Here is a 14,781-nt window from a genome sequence, read left to right as displayed (position 1 = left end):
GTTAGCAAACAGTAGAAGAGAGTTAAAAAGGACAATAAGGGTGTTACTTCACAGAATCCCTCTCATTGAAAACTTCAAGAGGAAAAAAAGGGACAGTGCTTTATCAATAAAGTAAATGCCACTGTTTTCTATTTATTCCTCCATCCTTTAATCTACTCCCAGAAAAGACTATCATATTTCTTAGAAAAACCATAACATCCTGTTTCCTGAATTTTTCCATTCTACTAGAATCTTCCAATATAAATAAAATACTATGGCCAACATGAATTAAGAGATGCTTTCCCTTTCCTCCAAAGGCTAAATACAAATTAATACTGGTTCACATATGTCCGAATCAACCAATGATGCCCTGCTCCTCTGAGATACAAAACACTTAATTCTATCCTCCACTACTATGAAGCAACAGTACCAGGTAGGCCAATCAGACTAAACAAATGGATTTTAGAATACTCAAAAAACTGCTACAAATTTTAAATAAAACTTCTCAATGAAAGAAAAGTACAACTAGGCTCATGTGGTAGTTTTAGGCTATGCCTTTAAAATTTTACAGAGATCTTGAACAGAAAGTAGTGAAATGTAAATAAATCACCATTGGGTGTAAAAAGGAAAATAATAATAATAGGTCTAAACGATCCCATTGGAGAGGTATCTACCTTAAGATTTAATTTGGAAAACAATCTTTTTCTCTTTTTGCTCCTTCAGCTCCAGCTGGTGCTTCTCCCGGCTTTACTGACCTTGACCGCTCTGCTTTGTTGTGACTGGTATTAACAACTTCTCTGCTCTGTCTCTTGTCCTTTTTGCGTACAAGAAGTAGGGAGAGGAGCAGAGTGGGGGGGAGAAGCGGGTGCACCTCCCCAGAACAAGATGACACAGTCTCAATCTGCACCAGGGGAGGTTTAGGCTGGACGTTATGAAGTTCTTCATAGAAAGAGTGACTGGCCATTGGAATGGGCTGCCCAGGGAGGTGGTGGAGTCACCATCACTGGCGGTGTTTAGGAAGAGACTTGATGGGGTGCTTGGTGCCACGGGTTAGTTGATTAGTGTTGGATGATAGGTTGGACTCAATGATCTTGAAGGTCTCTTCCAACCTGGTTAATTCTATTCTAGTCTATTCTTTGGAAAGGGGTGGTTCTTGTGCTGTTTATTAATTGTAAATTCCTGTAAATATATGTAAATACTCTGTATTTTGTACATATTCATTGCATTGTACATTGTAGTTTTGCTTATAAATACAGCTTTCATTTGCTTCCAACTGAGATGGTCTTGCAAAATTAATGTTGGGGGGGAATTTTCAACCCACCACAGCTCATTATACAGGCTCAAAGCATCACGGCAGGAAGATAGGTTTTAGATTCTTCTGCTGGTAATTCAACTCTGACAGCAGAAAGCTGCTTGGTGTGCTTAGTATAAATCAGAAGTAGTCAGAAGAGGCCAAAAGATAGAACAATGCCTTTGAATTATTCACCTATAAGGATAATAGCATCTAGCAGTTGCACTGTAAATCATCTGTCCATTGCACACACTTTGCCGTTTTGCTGCAGAAGGGGCTAAATACGAGACGTGCACATAAGGGTATAAAACATTGACAGAGAGCTACAAAACCTGTTGTTACATGAACATCTCTAATCCTTTAAACAAAAAGCACATTTATGGCATAACGCCCTTGATAATCCTTATAGTACAGTGAAAGGAAAACAGGCTACTTTTACAAAGATTTGTCTATGTAGTCACTCCAGCTCTTTCCAAAACAAACTATTAGATAAAGGTTAGATAGAAAAAGAATTAAAAAAGAGGAGGATGAGGATGAAAGTAATATGGATTGTGACACACACTGCAACACAGGAGGAAAAAAGTCTAAATTCTATTACAGTGTCTCTTTTGCTACGGTCATAAGCATACCAAATTCTGGCTATAGCCTGAGGAATCTCTTCTGTTTCAGAATATAAATATTATTTAGGGCTTCTTTCTCTTCTTGCACACTGGAAGCTGATCTCATCCTGTATACCATTCATTTCAACAACACAAGAAAGAAGAAGAAACATACACAGAATAACACCTTCCTTCTTGACGGAGAGACTTCATTCTCCACTCTTTCTTGATCTTGCAACAAAAGTTTAAGCTGATTAACTAGGAAGAGAATAAAAAACAAAATTACCAAAAGACATTTACTTTTTACGTTGAAATTACTGATTTCTAAATATTTTTGGACTATTTGCTTTCAGAGTAATTTTACCTGCCTCACTGTGCTGCAGCTCCTGCCAGGCTTCAGTTCCACTGTCCACATCATCACTGTCCTTGTCCATAGAGGACTGGTCAAATGCAACTTCACCCTCACCCTCTGCAAACTTTCTTTCCTCTAAGGCACCTTTCATCAATGGATGCTTTCACTAGCGCGCTCTGAAGAGAAAAACAGCACATCATTAGCCACAATAAACACCGGAAAACAGAGTAATTACCTACTGGCATTTTAAATTAAAAAAAAAAAACGAGGGGGAACTAAAAGCATTCACCATCTGTCTACTTGACTACCTGATCTAAACTCAGTCACTGAAAGCCATTACTTAATGCAAACAGCAGGGACAGCTACTGTATGCTAAAATTTGCAGAAGAAAGATTCACTACATTTTGAAAGAAAAAGCTATATATAGCACCTTAGCCTGCCAATACATAAGGCCTCTACAGCAGCACAAGTAACAATATACTTGACCCTAAAACATTTCCTAGCATACACAGCTTTGATACTTTCTAATGAACCTAAAGCTCACTTCATACAATGTGCAGGATTAGACCCCAGAGACAATTATTTTTGAATTCTAATGGCACCACTACACATAAAGTATAGCATAACTGAAAAAGAAAGGTAAAGGAAGTAAACGTTCAAACTGAGCCAACATAAACCAATAAAGTCTGATGACCTCTGAGCAAGTGTGGAAAATGAACAGTAACACTCATTCTCCTTCCAGATAAATACAAGCATTTTTATGAACACTTTCAAGAACTAATCGATTTACTGAAGTGTAATGGTATTTTTTCATTCTCAATAAATTTTCTCCTGTATTCCTTTTTCTTGTGGTTTGTTTTTTTAAGTTAACTGACTTCATAAAAATCGAAAACTTTCCAATAATAAATGCCATATTGCTCTGATACACCTGGATATCTCCAACATCTTAGAAAAGAATCTTGAAGAATTTGCAACTGAGAATTTGCAACCGGATGAGGAACCAGAAAATATGGGCTTGGTTTCAGATAGTATTCCTAGTTTACACCATAGGACCTCAGGCAACTAACTACCTCCTTTCAATTGCTCGTGTACAAAGGGATATGAGCATTTCATCTCTTTTCCCTTTAAGTTACGTATACATTAACTAGAAAAGAAAGAGCAGTACCCTAAGTAGCATGGCTTTATGCAATGTTTAACAAAGGAGGTTCTTTAAGTTCTACTGTTTTACCAAGAGAAACAAGAAAATGACCCAAATATCAGTCAGCGTGTACATCCCCATCGAGAGTCCTCCATCACAATTCACAGCTACTTCAAGAATGTAAGACGACATGTTTCTTTTACATTTCACAAAGTAATTTGGCACTACCAGTCAAAAATATCCTGCATCAGAAAAACTTACATTAATAGCTAACAGTTATTAATAATTTACAATTAAAGAAAAGCCCACATTCACAAAATCATACTCGATTTTCAGAAACACAAACCATCTATGATTTTCTTTATTTAGCCCTGAAGTAGTTGGAGGATTATTTTCCCCTAGGTCCATTTAGGTATAAATGCCTACAGAACAGGAATTTCATTCTTGTAGGACAAGAGTAACATCTTTTATTGGAAAATTATTACAGTTAAGCATTTGCAAGGTGTAATTCAGAAGGCAAGCCTCAGAGTATAATACATATTACAAAGAGTTACTTTCTTCCAAAGATGAATAGCAGTTCAGAAAACAAAAAGTTATTGTTTCTACCTTCATTTTCAAGCTCATATCATGCAGGGAAATTGATTTCCTCCCCCACTGTAATGGTTTTCACAACCCTTTTCAGTCTTTTTCTCTGCTTGGTTGTAACCTACCAAGAGTTTATAAAACAAACATCCCCCTCAAAATATAATTGTATTTAAGAGCATGGTTTTCAGTCTAGCATTCCAGGCACCCCTCACTTTTTAGCAACACAAGTTTCTATAAAATCTTGACCTGTCTGATCTATTAATCTTCTCGCAGTACCCATTTTTAAAGCCAAGTCCCAAGATGACTTGTGCCACTTCTTTTGATTTTAGGCTATTCCTTTAATAAAGTTAAGGTACAAGACAACATTAAAAGCACATTTAAAACAAATACTTTTTGTAACAAACTGAAATAGAATTCACAAGGCAATAACTAAAAAAAAAAAGACAAAAAATAGAGAGATTTAGGTCAAATATTTCTCTACTGGTATATTTAAACTATTCATCTCTTTTTGAGCATTCTAGGACACCATGAGAATAGGAGAGCAAATTGAGAAATGGTAAGAATTATCTCATCGATGCAATGTCTTAAATACTTATCAAACTGTTGCCAGGAAGTGTTCACTATCCATTATTATCTGGTATGTCATCTGATAGCAACAGAATTCTTTCCTTTTCCCATTCACTGTAGAGCTGTCGGAGAATCCAAGAGTATCACTATTTCCTCTATGGGCAGTAAAGAACACCTAACCAAAGAAGACAAACCTATACACAGCTTCTCTCAGAACCACTCCCTCTTTGTAATATTACAGCTTCTGAATTCCAAACTACTATTTTATCTTCAAAGGTAACATAAATATACTGAACAACAGTAATGAAGAACACAAAAATAATTCTCAATAGCACACTGAAGTCTACTATTTTTGACTGTGCTTTCCTGCTTCTGCAGTGTCACCGCATTTTTGAAAGCTTCATCACACGTTTGCCAAAGTTTCTCATACGCTTGCTGATTTCCAAATCACAAAGCTGCTGCCATAAGCAAAACACTCACTACCCGGAAACTGGGAGTTACTAGTTTCTGATGGTCTTTAGGAAGAAGTTTTATACAGAAAGAGTGATTGCGCTATGGAACGGGTTGCCCGGGGAGGTGGTGGAGTCGCCGTCATTGAAGGTGTTCAGAAGGAGACTTGACGGGGTGCTTGGTGCCATGGGTTAGCTGTTTGGGTGGGTTGGATTGGTTGATGGGTTGGACACGATGATCTTGAAGGTCTCTTCCAACCTGGTTTGGTTTATTCTAATAATAATAATAAAGTTTACACTGAATAGCTAACGTTCACTTCCACAACAGTTGAACAGCATGTGTAAAATGGACCCCATAAAAACTATCCCCGGTGCAAAGAATTGATGCTATTTTGAGAATATATAATACTTGCTAAGAATCGCTTATGAAATACCTACTTGAAAACATTGCTATTGTTTTACCTTTGTGCAATTACGTTTCCTACATTGCAACAGTACATTTAATTCACTAGCGTAATGACATGTGTTATGTGGGCACTGTGTCCAGAATATAAATTTACTCGCCAAGCAGGGTGATGTACCTATCAGTTACCTATTAGCATTCAGAATTTCAACACAGACTAGTCGGAGACAGTCTGAAGGCTGGTAAAGTTACGACCAGACAACTACGTGCGACTGAACTAACTGCACCAGCGACTGAACTAACTGCACCAGCGACTGAACTAACTGCACCAGCGACTGAACTAACTGCACCAGCGACTGAACTAACTGCACCAGCGACTGAACTAACTGCACCAGCGACTGAGTTTCGGGAAGACCAGAAACAACTTTATTCTCCCCAACAGCTGCCCCGATGAAGTGCGGGCCGCGCTACCCCTGCCCGGCCGCCCCAGAAAGCGGCAGGACATTCGGGACCCCCGGCTCTATCGCCCACGGGCGCTCTGCTGGGTACAGGACAGCCGGGTACCTCAATCCTTGTAGCAAAACTGGAAAGCGGCTAAAGTGAGAATGGCCAGCGGGAGAAGTATGCGCGCCTTCACCCTCCACTGCCCTGCCGCAGCAGCGTCCGCTCACCTTGGAAGCGCCTCTGGTACCGCTCCAGGGGCCCTTCCAGGGAGGGCTCCCCGCGGGGCACGCGCATGGGGACACCGCCGACTACCTAGGCAGTAACCGGCGCTGCCCTAAACAGCGGGGCCCCGCAGCGCTGGTGAGTAACAGCAGTTCCAAGGGCTCTTCCTTCCTGTGCTCCAGAAACGCTTCAGGCTCCCGGAAACACCACAACTTCCACCGTGCGGAGACCTCCTCTGGCGTCTCAGCGCGGGCCGTTACTACTCGCCACCCTAACCACAGCTGAACGTGGCGACGCTAAGGGCCAGCCACGCCTCCGGGCTAAGTTTTGTGCGGGAAAACTACATGTCCCAGCATGCAGCGCACTGCGCTGGGCGCTTTGGGAGGTGGAGTCCCTGATGGTCGCCTATCTCTGCCGTCCCGGACCGGCCGCGGGAAGAGAATGATAGTAACCTCTCTCTTTTGTTGCGAGTTACAGCTGCATTCGCGCCTGCGCGCAGCACTGCTCTTCCGCCCACGTCTTGAGGCCCGCAGCAGCTGAGAACAGCGCAAGCCCAATCATGGCTAAGGGGGACAGGAGGGGGAAGTGCTCTTTTCGCTCCGCCACCACCGCGTACTCCAACGCGTGCCCAGTAAGCACCCGGTGGTCGGCGCGGAGACCGCTATTGTCTGTGGCTGGCGCAGGCGTAGTTCGGTTTCTCCGCCGCTCGGCACTTGACGCCTGCGCACCGCTGTCCCCCGCATTGTGTGAGCTCGGGCGGCGCCTGCGCAGCGCCGTGCCTCGCTCTGCCCGTGAGCCGCTATGTGCAGGGAATAACGTTGGAGCCGTTGCCACAGGGACACCGACTGGAGCGCCCCGCCCCCGCCCTGCGGGGATGCCGGCTCAGTGAGCACCGGCGGCGGAACCAGCACTAGGGACGGCCTCTGCCCTTGCCCGGCGAACCTCCTCGAAGGAGGGTGAGTGAGGATGTTGCTGCCCTGGCCGTGGGTCGGGCGGGAACCGTGACGGGGTGACGGGCCGGAGTCGCGCCGTTTGTCCGCTCCTCTATTCGCCCGCTGCCTATTGTGTCAGGCGGCTCTCGGCTGCCGGGACATTTCGCTGTCCGGCAGGGGCTGAGAGCGGCAGAGGAGGCGTTAGTACACCACAAGGTTTGGACATAGCCCCTTCCCCCGTTCCTGCTGCGTCTGGAGGCTTCTCCGCTCCCCCGCCCTCCTTTCTTCTCGTAAGCGTGGCGGGGCCAGCGGCGGCATCTGCTGCTGCCCCAGGGGCATCGGCACAGACTGGATGCGGGCGGAGCTGCTGGTCCTGTTGTCGGCGACTCCCTTGCCCCTAGGCGCTTCGCCGCCCAGAGGCCGCCCGGCCGGGGGCGCCACGGCAGGCACACCCACCCAGCCTCCCGTGGCGCGGACATGGGAGCTTCTCAGCCTGCCTCCCTTCCCGCAGGCGGATTTCCGTGATTCGAGCGGACGTTTCCAGAGATTTTTTAATCAAAAAAAAAATTAATAATTTCTTGGTTGTTGCTGTTTCACAAGCTTCTCTGCGGCTGGGGGTGGCATGTTTCTCCAAATTAAAAAACAAGTGATACCGTTCACTTAAAACGCGGTGTTTACCCTCGTCCTTTACAGATGTTTTCTGATGAAGAAAACCAGTTGGTTTTGCCTTCTCTGTTACTGAGTATTCTCACCCGAAGAGGTCGGTCTTCTGCATTCAAAAATCCTCTGCTGTTGAAAGCATCATCTTTTCTGTTTTGAGGCATTTCATGGGGAAAACAACGGGTTTTGTTCCTGGTGGCAAGAAGCAGACCCGGGTACACTTTGTCTTTCTGACATGGAAACGAATGGGTTACTGAGCTAACAAAATCCCGATGGCGATTTTTGAGCTGAAAGCGCGTTGCAGCAGAAGAGCTAGCGTCGAGGCGGGCGCCGGAGCCCTCCTCCGCCCTCACTTCCCTGCGCACTTAGAGCTCTAGCGGCAGTGGTTGGGCGAGGCGCGCACGATGGCCGTTGGGTGTCATCAGTGTGGGCTCCATCCCCAGGGAGCTCACTGGTGACGAGGCTGGGAATGGTGTGCGCTGGTGGCCAGCCTTTGGGGCGTTATTTTAAGTGCTTTTAAGATGAGCTGACACGTAGTCCATCAGTTTTTACGGATTTATGTAAAAAATGGGATGTAGTTGCTATGCTGGTGATAATAAAGATACGCAAGAATTGCGTTTTTATGACGAGATTACAGAGACTATTCACTGATAAGTACTTCCAAGAAATTGCTGTCTGTTTGAAAGCAGAAGCACTCATAAGATATTTAACTACTTTGACAGAATAAAACCAGTTCTAGCATTGCGATGATCATCTTTAGTAATCCTTAGTAATGCCATTCAAGACATTGTGACAGTGTACTTGGCTCTGGGTTGACTGTAAAATGATCCATGGGACAGGACAGTTTTGCAAAGTGAACCAAGACATGATTAACTATACTGTGATTTCCTATGATTAATTTCCGTTGGCAATTACTTTATGTCCAGATGCCGAGAAGTTTGTCTTGCTGGAACTGCACTCTTAGTATGGAAGCTCCTCAAATTTATATTTTATTTTAAGGGAGAAAATGTTAAACAAAAATACCACAAAGAATCTTCTCTTACTCTTTGCTGTTTTCTAAACTCGTTTTTGCTTTCATGTAAGTGTTTTGTTGTTTATTTGTTGAGGGTTTTTGTTTTTTTTTCTGTCTGAAGGGGGTCAGGAAGAATGGATGAATAGTGTAGCTGAGGACACAGAATTTTGTTAAAGTCTCAATACTATAACGTTTTTGTAAAGGACAAAATGGACAAAAATCTTTACAAGAGAAACGTCTGGATAAAAGTTGATGCAAAAATTAGCTTTGTCATGGTACTGCCTTTTTTTTTTTTCCCTGACAGGTGAATGCTTACCATATCTGTACTGACTTTTGTGAAGCATGTGGTCATGTTATATTGTGCTTCATCAGCTGCAGCAGACTTGGCAGGCATAATTTTTTTAACAATTCTATTGATAACATGCAAGCCAGGAAAGAACCAAGTTACGAAAGTGAACTGGAAAAATTTATGTTCACTTGTAGGAGGAAGCTAGGAAAATGCTGTCTTGAATGGCTGGAATAAAACATGAGGCTTGAGTAGAAACTGATTTTGAAATACTGTTTTCAGTTCTTGCAAATGCAGGAAAAGGGTATTTTATGCATATTGATACCATAGTATATCCTTGAGTCTTCTGACAGTTTCCATATTAGCACTGTATTTATTAGATTTGCAGGCAGAAAGGAAACGAGGTAAAAGGATTGTTTATACTTTAGCTAGAAAGCCAAGAAAATCTGTGAAATTCTGGGTTTCATTAGAGAGTTTTGACCAGGTGATTCTGGTGTTTAATCTGTGAAGATAGCAGAACATACTTGCAGAAATCTTCTTATCTGCTTCTAGCACTTGTGAGATTGTGAAAGGACACAATGACATGCACTTCCCCCTCTTTGATGAACATGCTACAAAATGTAGTAAAAATTGGTATGGTTGTCATCAGGAGACTTTGAAATTTTCTTCTGGAGGTTGGAGTTTTAAATTTGCTAACTGGGAGCTACCATTAGATATGTGTATCTCTTCTAAGGTACCTTATAGTGCTGAGTGAGCCTGTAGAGTCTTCAGTTCTGTTATTTATCATGCTATTAAGGAATACCTTAATTTATTGTGTTCTGATACTGATTATTGTAGATCTGCACATTTTTCAGTGGACTGATCTACAGACAGCAGCTTCCTTCAGTGCACGATGTGAATGAGGCAGCTGTCCTGGGGAAAAAATAGTATGTGATGATGTGACTTAAACTACAATATAACGCATGCAAATTAGGGTGGGAAGAGAGTACAAACTGCTTTTTGAACAGCATTGTGTATCTAAAGTACAGTTATACATGCGTTAAAATGTTGAAATAAATTGCAAATACATGGCTCATCCTTGTAGTGTAGTTTTGACTACCCTCAGAAAGCTATGCAGCTGGTTTTTTATTTTCATTTTAATTGAAATTTAGTTTGACCTTCATAAGCCCATGTATTTTAAACTATTTTTTTTATTGCATATGTAAAAAGCAGGTTGTCCTGGAAGTTTCAAATAAAACCCACAAGCATATTTTACTAGATTGCTGATATCATAAACATATCTAAATCATTAGATGTCAGAGAGGGAGACCTGTGTTCAAGAAGGTACTCAGTGCTTCATCACTGAAGTTGAAGCGTACCATGCATGCTCTTTGAAGAAGTAAGTTTGGGAATAGGTGGGTGTTAAAAAGACTGACTAGCAATTTTTATATCTTATGCTTAATGCTTTGCTTTGCATGGATTAATCCTAGTTACTGTCTTCTGGTTTTGGTACATTGCTGTAGTGCTCTATCCCCTTACCTCTGGTACATTCATAAGTACATGAGGAGTGGATTCACATGACTAACCTGGTGGAAAACTGTCTTTACTTCTTATTTTGCTTGATTGTTTTAAAATATGTTTTTTTTTCCCCCTCCTCCTGTGGGTTAGCAAATTAAGTTATCTTATTTTGTTCTCTAATGAGTGCCAGAGCAAGTATATAGAATGGGAACTGCAGTGTGAAAGAAGGGAATATTCCCTTTCCCAGTACAAAAGGTACTGCTTAAACTGCCCAATTTGTCTGTCCCTTGTGCCACAGTGGATTACTGTGGTCACAAAAGGAGTAGCTTCTGTGCAAATCCAAAAGAAACAAATTAAAATGCTAGGTTTCTGCTTACTGTTAGACTTGAATTACAGTCCTTCATGTGTAAAATGTCCACAGCTACAGACTAGATATTCAGAACATACCACAGGATGAAAACTCTTCCTCTGCAAAGTCAGTCGGGAGGGAGTGGTAAGTGGTGTTGTGTGGCTTAGTATAAAGAAAAGCAGGATTTTTGTGTCTCATTGGCTGATACTTTTATCTTTCTTTTCACAGAAATTAAGGCTATAAGTTTTTAATTTTTTACCTGCTTGCTAATTTTGTAGTGTGTGAGTTTTGTGAATTGTAGAACAGTGTTATTTGATATATGTTTAGAGAAATTGGTTTTACTCTTTAACAGAGAGATGAAGCATCTTTTCTCTTTTCATCTCCTGAATATTCAATAAAACGTATTACTTTCTATGTGAGCTCAACATATTTGTCAATTTTGCTGCTTCTTCTGTTTTTCTACTCTTAGAAATTGATATTGAAAAACAGACTGTCTTAGCCTAAGTGCTTTTTAGAGATCCAACTGGTGTGAGCCCATTGAGGTGATTCAGATTCAACAACTGCAGCTCTAGTACCGTCAAGCTCCTTCAGTTTCTCCTGCTGTTTTTATTGCAAGGATTGGCAGTTTTGTAAGAAGGTCCTCTGTTTACTTGTTTCTGGTTTTATGAAGTGAAATGTTTTATATTCTGATCTGTTCCATGAAACCAATAGGTTATATTCCTTGACAAATAATTGAATCTTCTACAGTCTGTATGATAGGCTTTCCAGATCTCATTTCAAAAGATGTTCTGGTCATTTTGTTTCTTTACAGGAAGAACTGCAATTAGTGAGCTTTTCAGAGCAATAACAACAGAAATGCTTCTGCTCCCTGGCATTTCCAAGATGTTGGGTTTTTTTGTGTGTATAGGCTATTTTGTTAGTCTTCTGCTGTGGTATTGGATGAAGAACTTGTAATCAATCCATTAGCTAACTATTATGGACTGAATGTAGCAATACACTGAATACATTACATCAGATGCATTTATAACTTTTTCCTCAAAATTACATGCTTGAATATTCAATTTTGTTGATGATCCTTCTGTTGAATTGCAAATATTTGACCATCTAAATATGCATTTTGTTCTGTGTTCAAAGCCAAGGCCTTTTCAATTCTCTCATATTTATCTTCTCATTGTCAATTATATTTCAAGTTTAGGATGAAAAATTCAAGAAGTTGATATGTTGTGGTATCTTTTCTGTTTTCTCATGAATGTGCATTTTTCTTGCTTTCATTTATCTTACTTTCTCCCTATGCTTACTGTGACTTAACGGATTTTTTTAGTCCTGTGGAGCTATATCATTGCAGGAACCTTGATGTCAGGAATTATGTTCCTTGGTTTTATAACTTAATTTGCTAAATAAATAGAAGGCACTACTTAATGGGTAGCATTGTTGTTCTGCTTTCCCCCCCCACCCCTTTGGAATTTTCCTATTAATGCAAGAATGGCCCCACAGGTGGAACTTTGGTCTAATTCAAACCCAGTATCTTTTCTTCAAGAACAGCTATAGCCTGGTGCCTAGGGAGAGATAGGAAAGCTGCAAGCCTATTTTTTGCTAAGGCACTGGTAATCTCCATTTATTTTCTACTTGGAACTTTTGAGTCAAGTGTCATTTCTATTAGGGATTATTGCTTGCACTTGGTCTGCATTTCTTCAACTATTTATTTAAAAGACAATTTAATAAAAATGGCCTTTTTTTTTTGACCTGTGTTTCTCATACATGTTTAGCTGTGTACTATCTTAATTTAATAATCAAAATCTTTATTTCCTTTATAGTTTTGCTGTTACAAAAAAAGCTCCTCCATTTCTGTGTTTTTAATGAAGATCACACTTCTGTTCATCTGTTTCTCCTTTTTTTAGATGATTGTATTTTCTTTTTATTGTACTTGGTCTCCAAAGCACAGAGTCATGCAACGGGAAGGTCAGACCCTTCCTGTAAGAACTGCTTTTTGAGGTGATTCACAAGTCAAAAACACAGCTCACATTTTTGCTTTAAATTAATTGTGGAAATGGCCATTACAAATATTTTGTGAATTGTAAGCAAAAATTATTCATGGGGCCACAGAAAAGCCACTGAGAGCCTGCAACTTGGTGTAGATTTTGGATTAACAGAGTTTTGAAAAATGTTCGCAAGTGGTTGATATAAGAATTATGGAAGCCCTGCAGTACATTCATGTTACAGATCATATTGCTCTCTGATCATTTTGTTTTACTATTACAATATTTGCAGATAAGCATAAAAGTAAGGGCTTGTTCAAAAACTTCTCTAAATGCTTCTCAGTCATCACACTTTCATTGGGTCACATTGGAGGTAATTGGGTAGTGCACTTATTTTGACAGTCTACATTGAATCTTCCTCAAACTTAGTGAAGTTAATTAATTGTAAGTGTGTCATAATCCATGCCTGTTTCTTAAAATGAATGTGTTTAGTTATAACTACCATTTGGATCACAAACACTGTAGCATCAGCTTCTAAACACACCTTGTAGTCACTTTCTAGATTACTCACTTTCTATATTAGGACTATATTAGTCCTAATATACTGCAAGGAATCCTATATGTAATTTTTTCTTGCTGAGTGCTCTTCTGAGAAATGCAGTTGCGTGCCCAATATCAGTCGTACAGATATATAGTGTATCAAAAAGAGGCACAAATTCATAAAGGTCTGGAATAGCAGTTGACGAGCAGAAGCATATGACTGTTTTACATCTGTAGAAAAGAGATTCCTGATTTAGAAAATTGTGTCTACTTCTTCCATGCAGAGCTGCAGAGAAGCTTATGGTGAACATGCAGATTTTTTTAGAGCTTTTTTCCCCTCCATCTTCTGTAGATGGTACTGCATGGCTTCATTCTCTTCCGTTTTCTTCCTAATTGGGGAAGAGTAAGAAAGATAACATTGCTGGCACAGATCTGGAATTAGTAAAATGGATTAGCTAGATAGTAAGTATATTGCAAAATATAGATATTAAACAAAAAAATCTCAAACAGACCAAGAATGAGCAGTGGAAAATATATTTAAAATCTGTCAATAACAATTTTTGAAACAAGACAGTTATTGCATAAAATGTATTGTTCCTTCCGTTAAATTTAATTTGCCACATAGAATTTATATTATGATGAATCTTCATACCTCACTTGTTTTGTTGACTCTATTTCTCCTTCAGACTTTTTGTTTTAATTTCCTTGAGCACGGACAATTTTTCTCTCTGCCCCAGATTTTGAAGTCATTGAATTTTCAGGTATTGCACATGACTTCTGTGTATGGCGAGATCTGTTTTTACACAGCAGTACAAAGCCCAGTATAATATTACTGCCTAATATTTTTTAGCTAGCTATGGGAATGACATTATCTAGTAGTGTCTTTTATATTTTTTTTCCCTAGAAGAAATGTCTTTCAGTAGTATTCACAACTTCTGAATCTCATGTAATTGTCTTGATTAATGCATGTGTATTTTGTTACTAAACACATCCTCTTGCTTTTTTTTCCCGTTCTTATGGCCTGATTGTATTGGCAACTTCCACTGTGAAAGTTAAACATGTTCAGGTGTTCCGTTGCTGAAACTGCAATTAGCAACAGTCAGCTTCTTTCTTTAGGGCAGACTGACGCTTCAGAATCTTGTTTGCACTGATATCTTGCAGGATTATTACAAGTGGACTATTTCAAAATACTGCCTGGTTACTTGCTTTGAGGAGGTCAGTGTTAGTAACAGAACTAAGAGGAAAATTATCCTGCAGCTTCAGTTCCTGGTGTCTGAATTACGTTTTGTTATTTGCACGCAATACAAAGGTTTTAAAGTTTTTCTTCATCATGCTATGACCTCTAGTTTCTTAAGAAGCAAGAAGCTGCTTTTTCAGTTTGAGCTTCTGACATTGCTTTCATTGACTCAATTTACCTGGTTTATTTAGCCTACACAATAACCATTTTCAGTTGGTCCATTCAATATCACTGATATTGACTTAAATGTCTGACAGGGTGAA

General features: G+C 40.3%; 2 protein-coding genes across 9 annotated transcripts in view; one reads left to right on the top strand and one right to left on the bottom strand.

The window, feature by feature from the left end:
- The window catches only part of SDCCAG8 (SHH signaling and ciliogenesis regulator SDCCAG8), a 117,937-nt gene extending 111,623 nt beyond the window's left edge, over nucleotides 1-6,314 (bottom strand). Inside the window, 4 exon segments of the mRNA XM_068155484.1 lie at nucleotides 2,045-2,127; nucleotides 2,234-2,374; nucleotides 2,377-2,397; nucleotides 6,035-6,314. Of these exon segments, the coding sequence (XP_068011585.1) occupies nucleotides 2,045-2,127; nucleotides 2,234-2,374; nucleotides 2,377-2,397; nucleotides 6,035-6,101 (312 nt within the window). The 5' untranslated portion in view covers nucleotides 6,102-6,314.
- Nucleotides 6,315-6,767: 453 nt separating this feature from the next.
- Nucleotides 6,768-14,781, top strand: part of CEP170 (centrosomal protein 170) — a 100,046-nt gene continuing 92,032 nt past the window's right edge. For 4 of the 8 annotated variants that reach the window (XM_068155465.1, XM_068155445.1, XM_068155432.1 and 1 more), the window contains exon 1: nucleotides 6,769-6,985. The gene's annotated coding sequence lies outside the window, so the exon portion shown is untranslated. Of the gene's footprint in view, nucleotides 6,986-14,781 lie in introns of all 8 variants that reach the window. The other 4 variants (XM_068155454.1, XM_068155438.1, XM_068155437.1 and 1 more) reach the window with 2 other exon arrangements.

The sequence above is a fragment of the Melanerpes formicivorus genome, unplaced genomic scaffold (assembly GCF_026170545.1).
Source record: "Melanerpes formicivorus ecotype bairdi unplaced genomic scaffold, bMelFor1.0.p_v2 SCAF_2, whole genome shotgun sequence".
In the NCBI taxonomy this organism is placed as follows: Eukaryota; Metazoa; Chordata; class Aves; order Piciformes; family Picidae; genus Melanerpes; species Melanerpes formicivorus.
The sequence above is the reverse complement of the archived record's forward strand: the minus strand, read 5'-3'. Positions and strand labels throughout refer to the sequence as shown.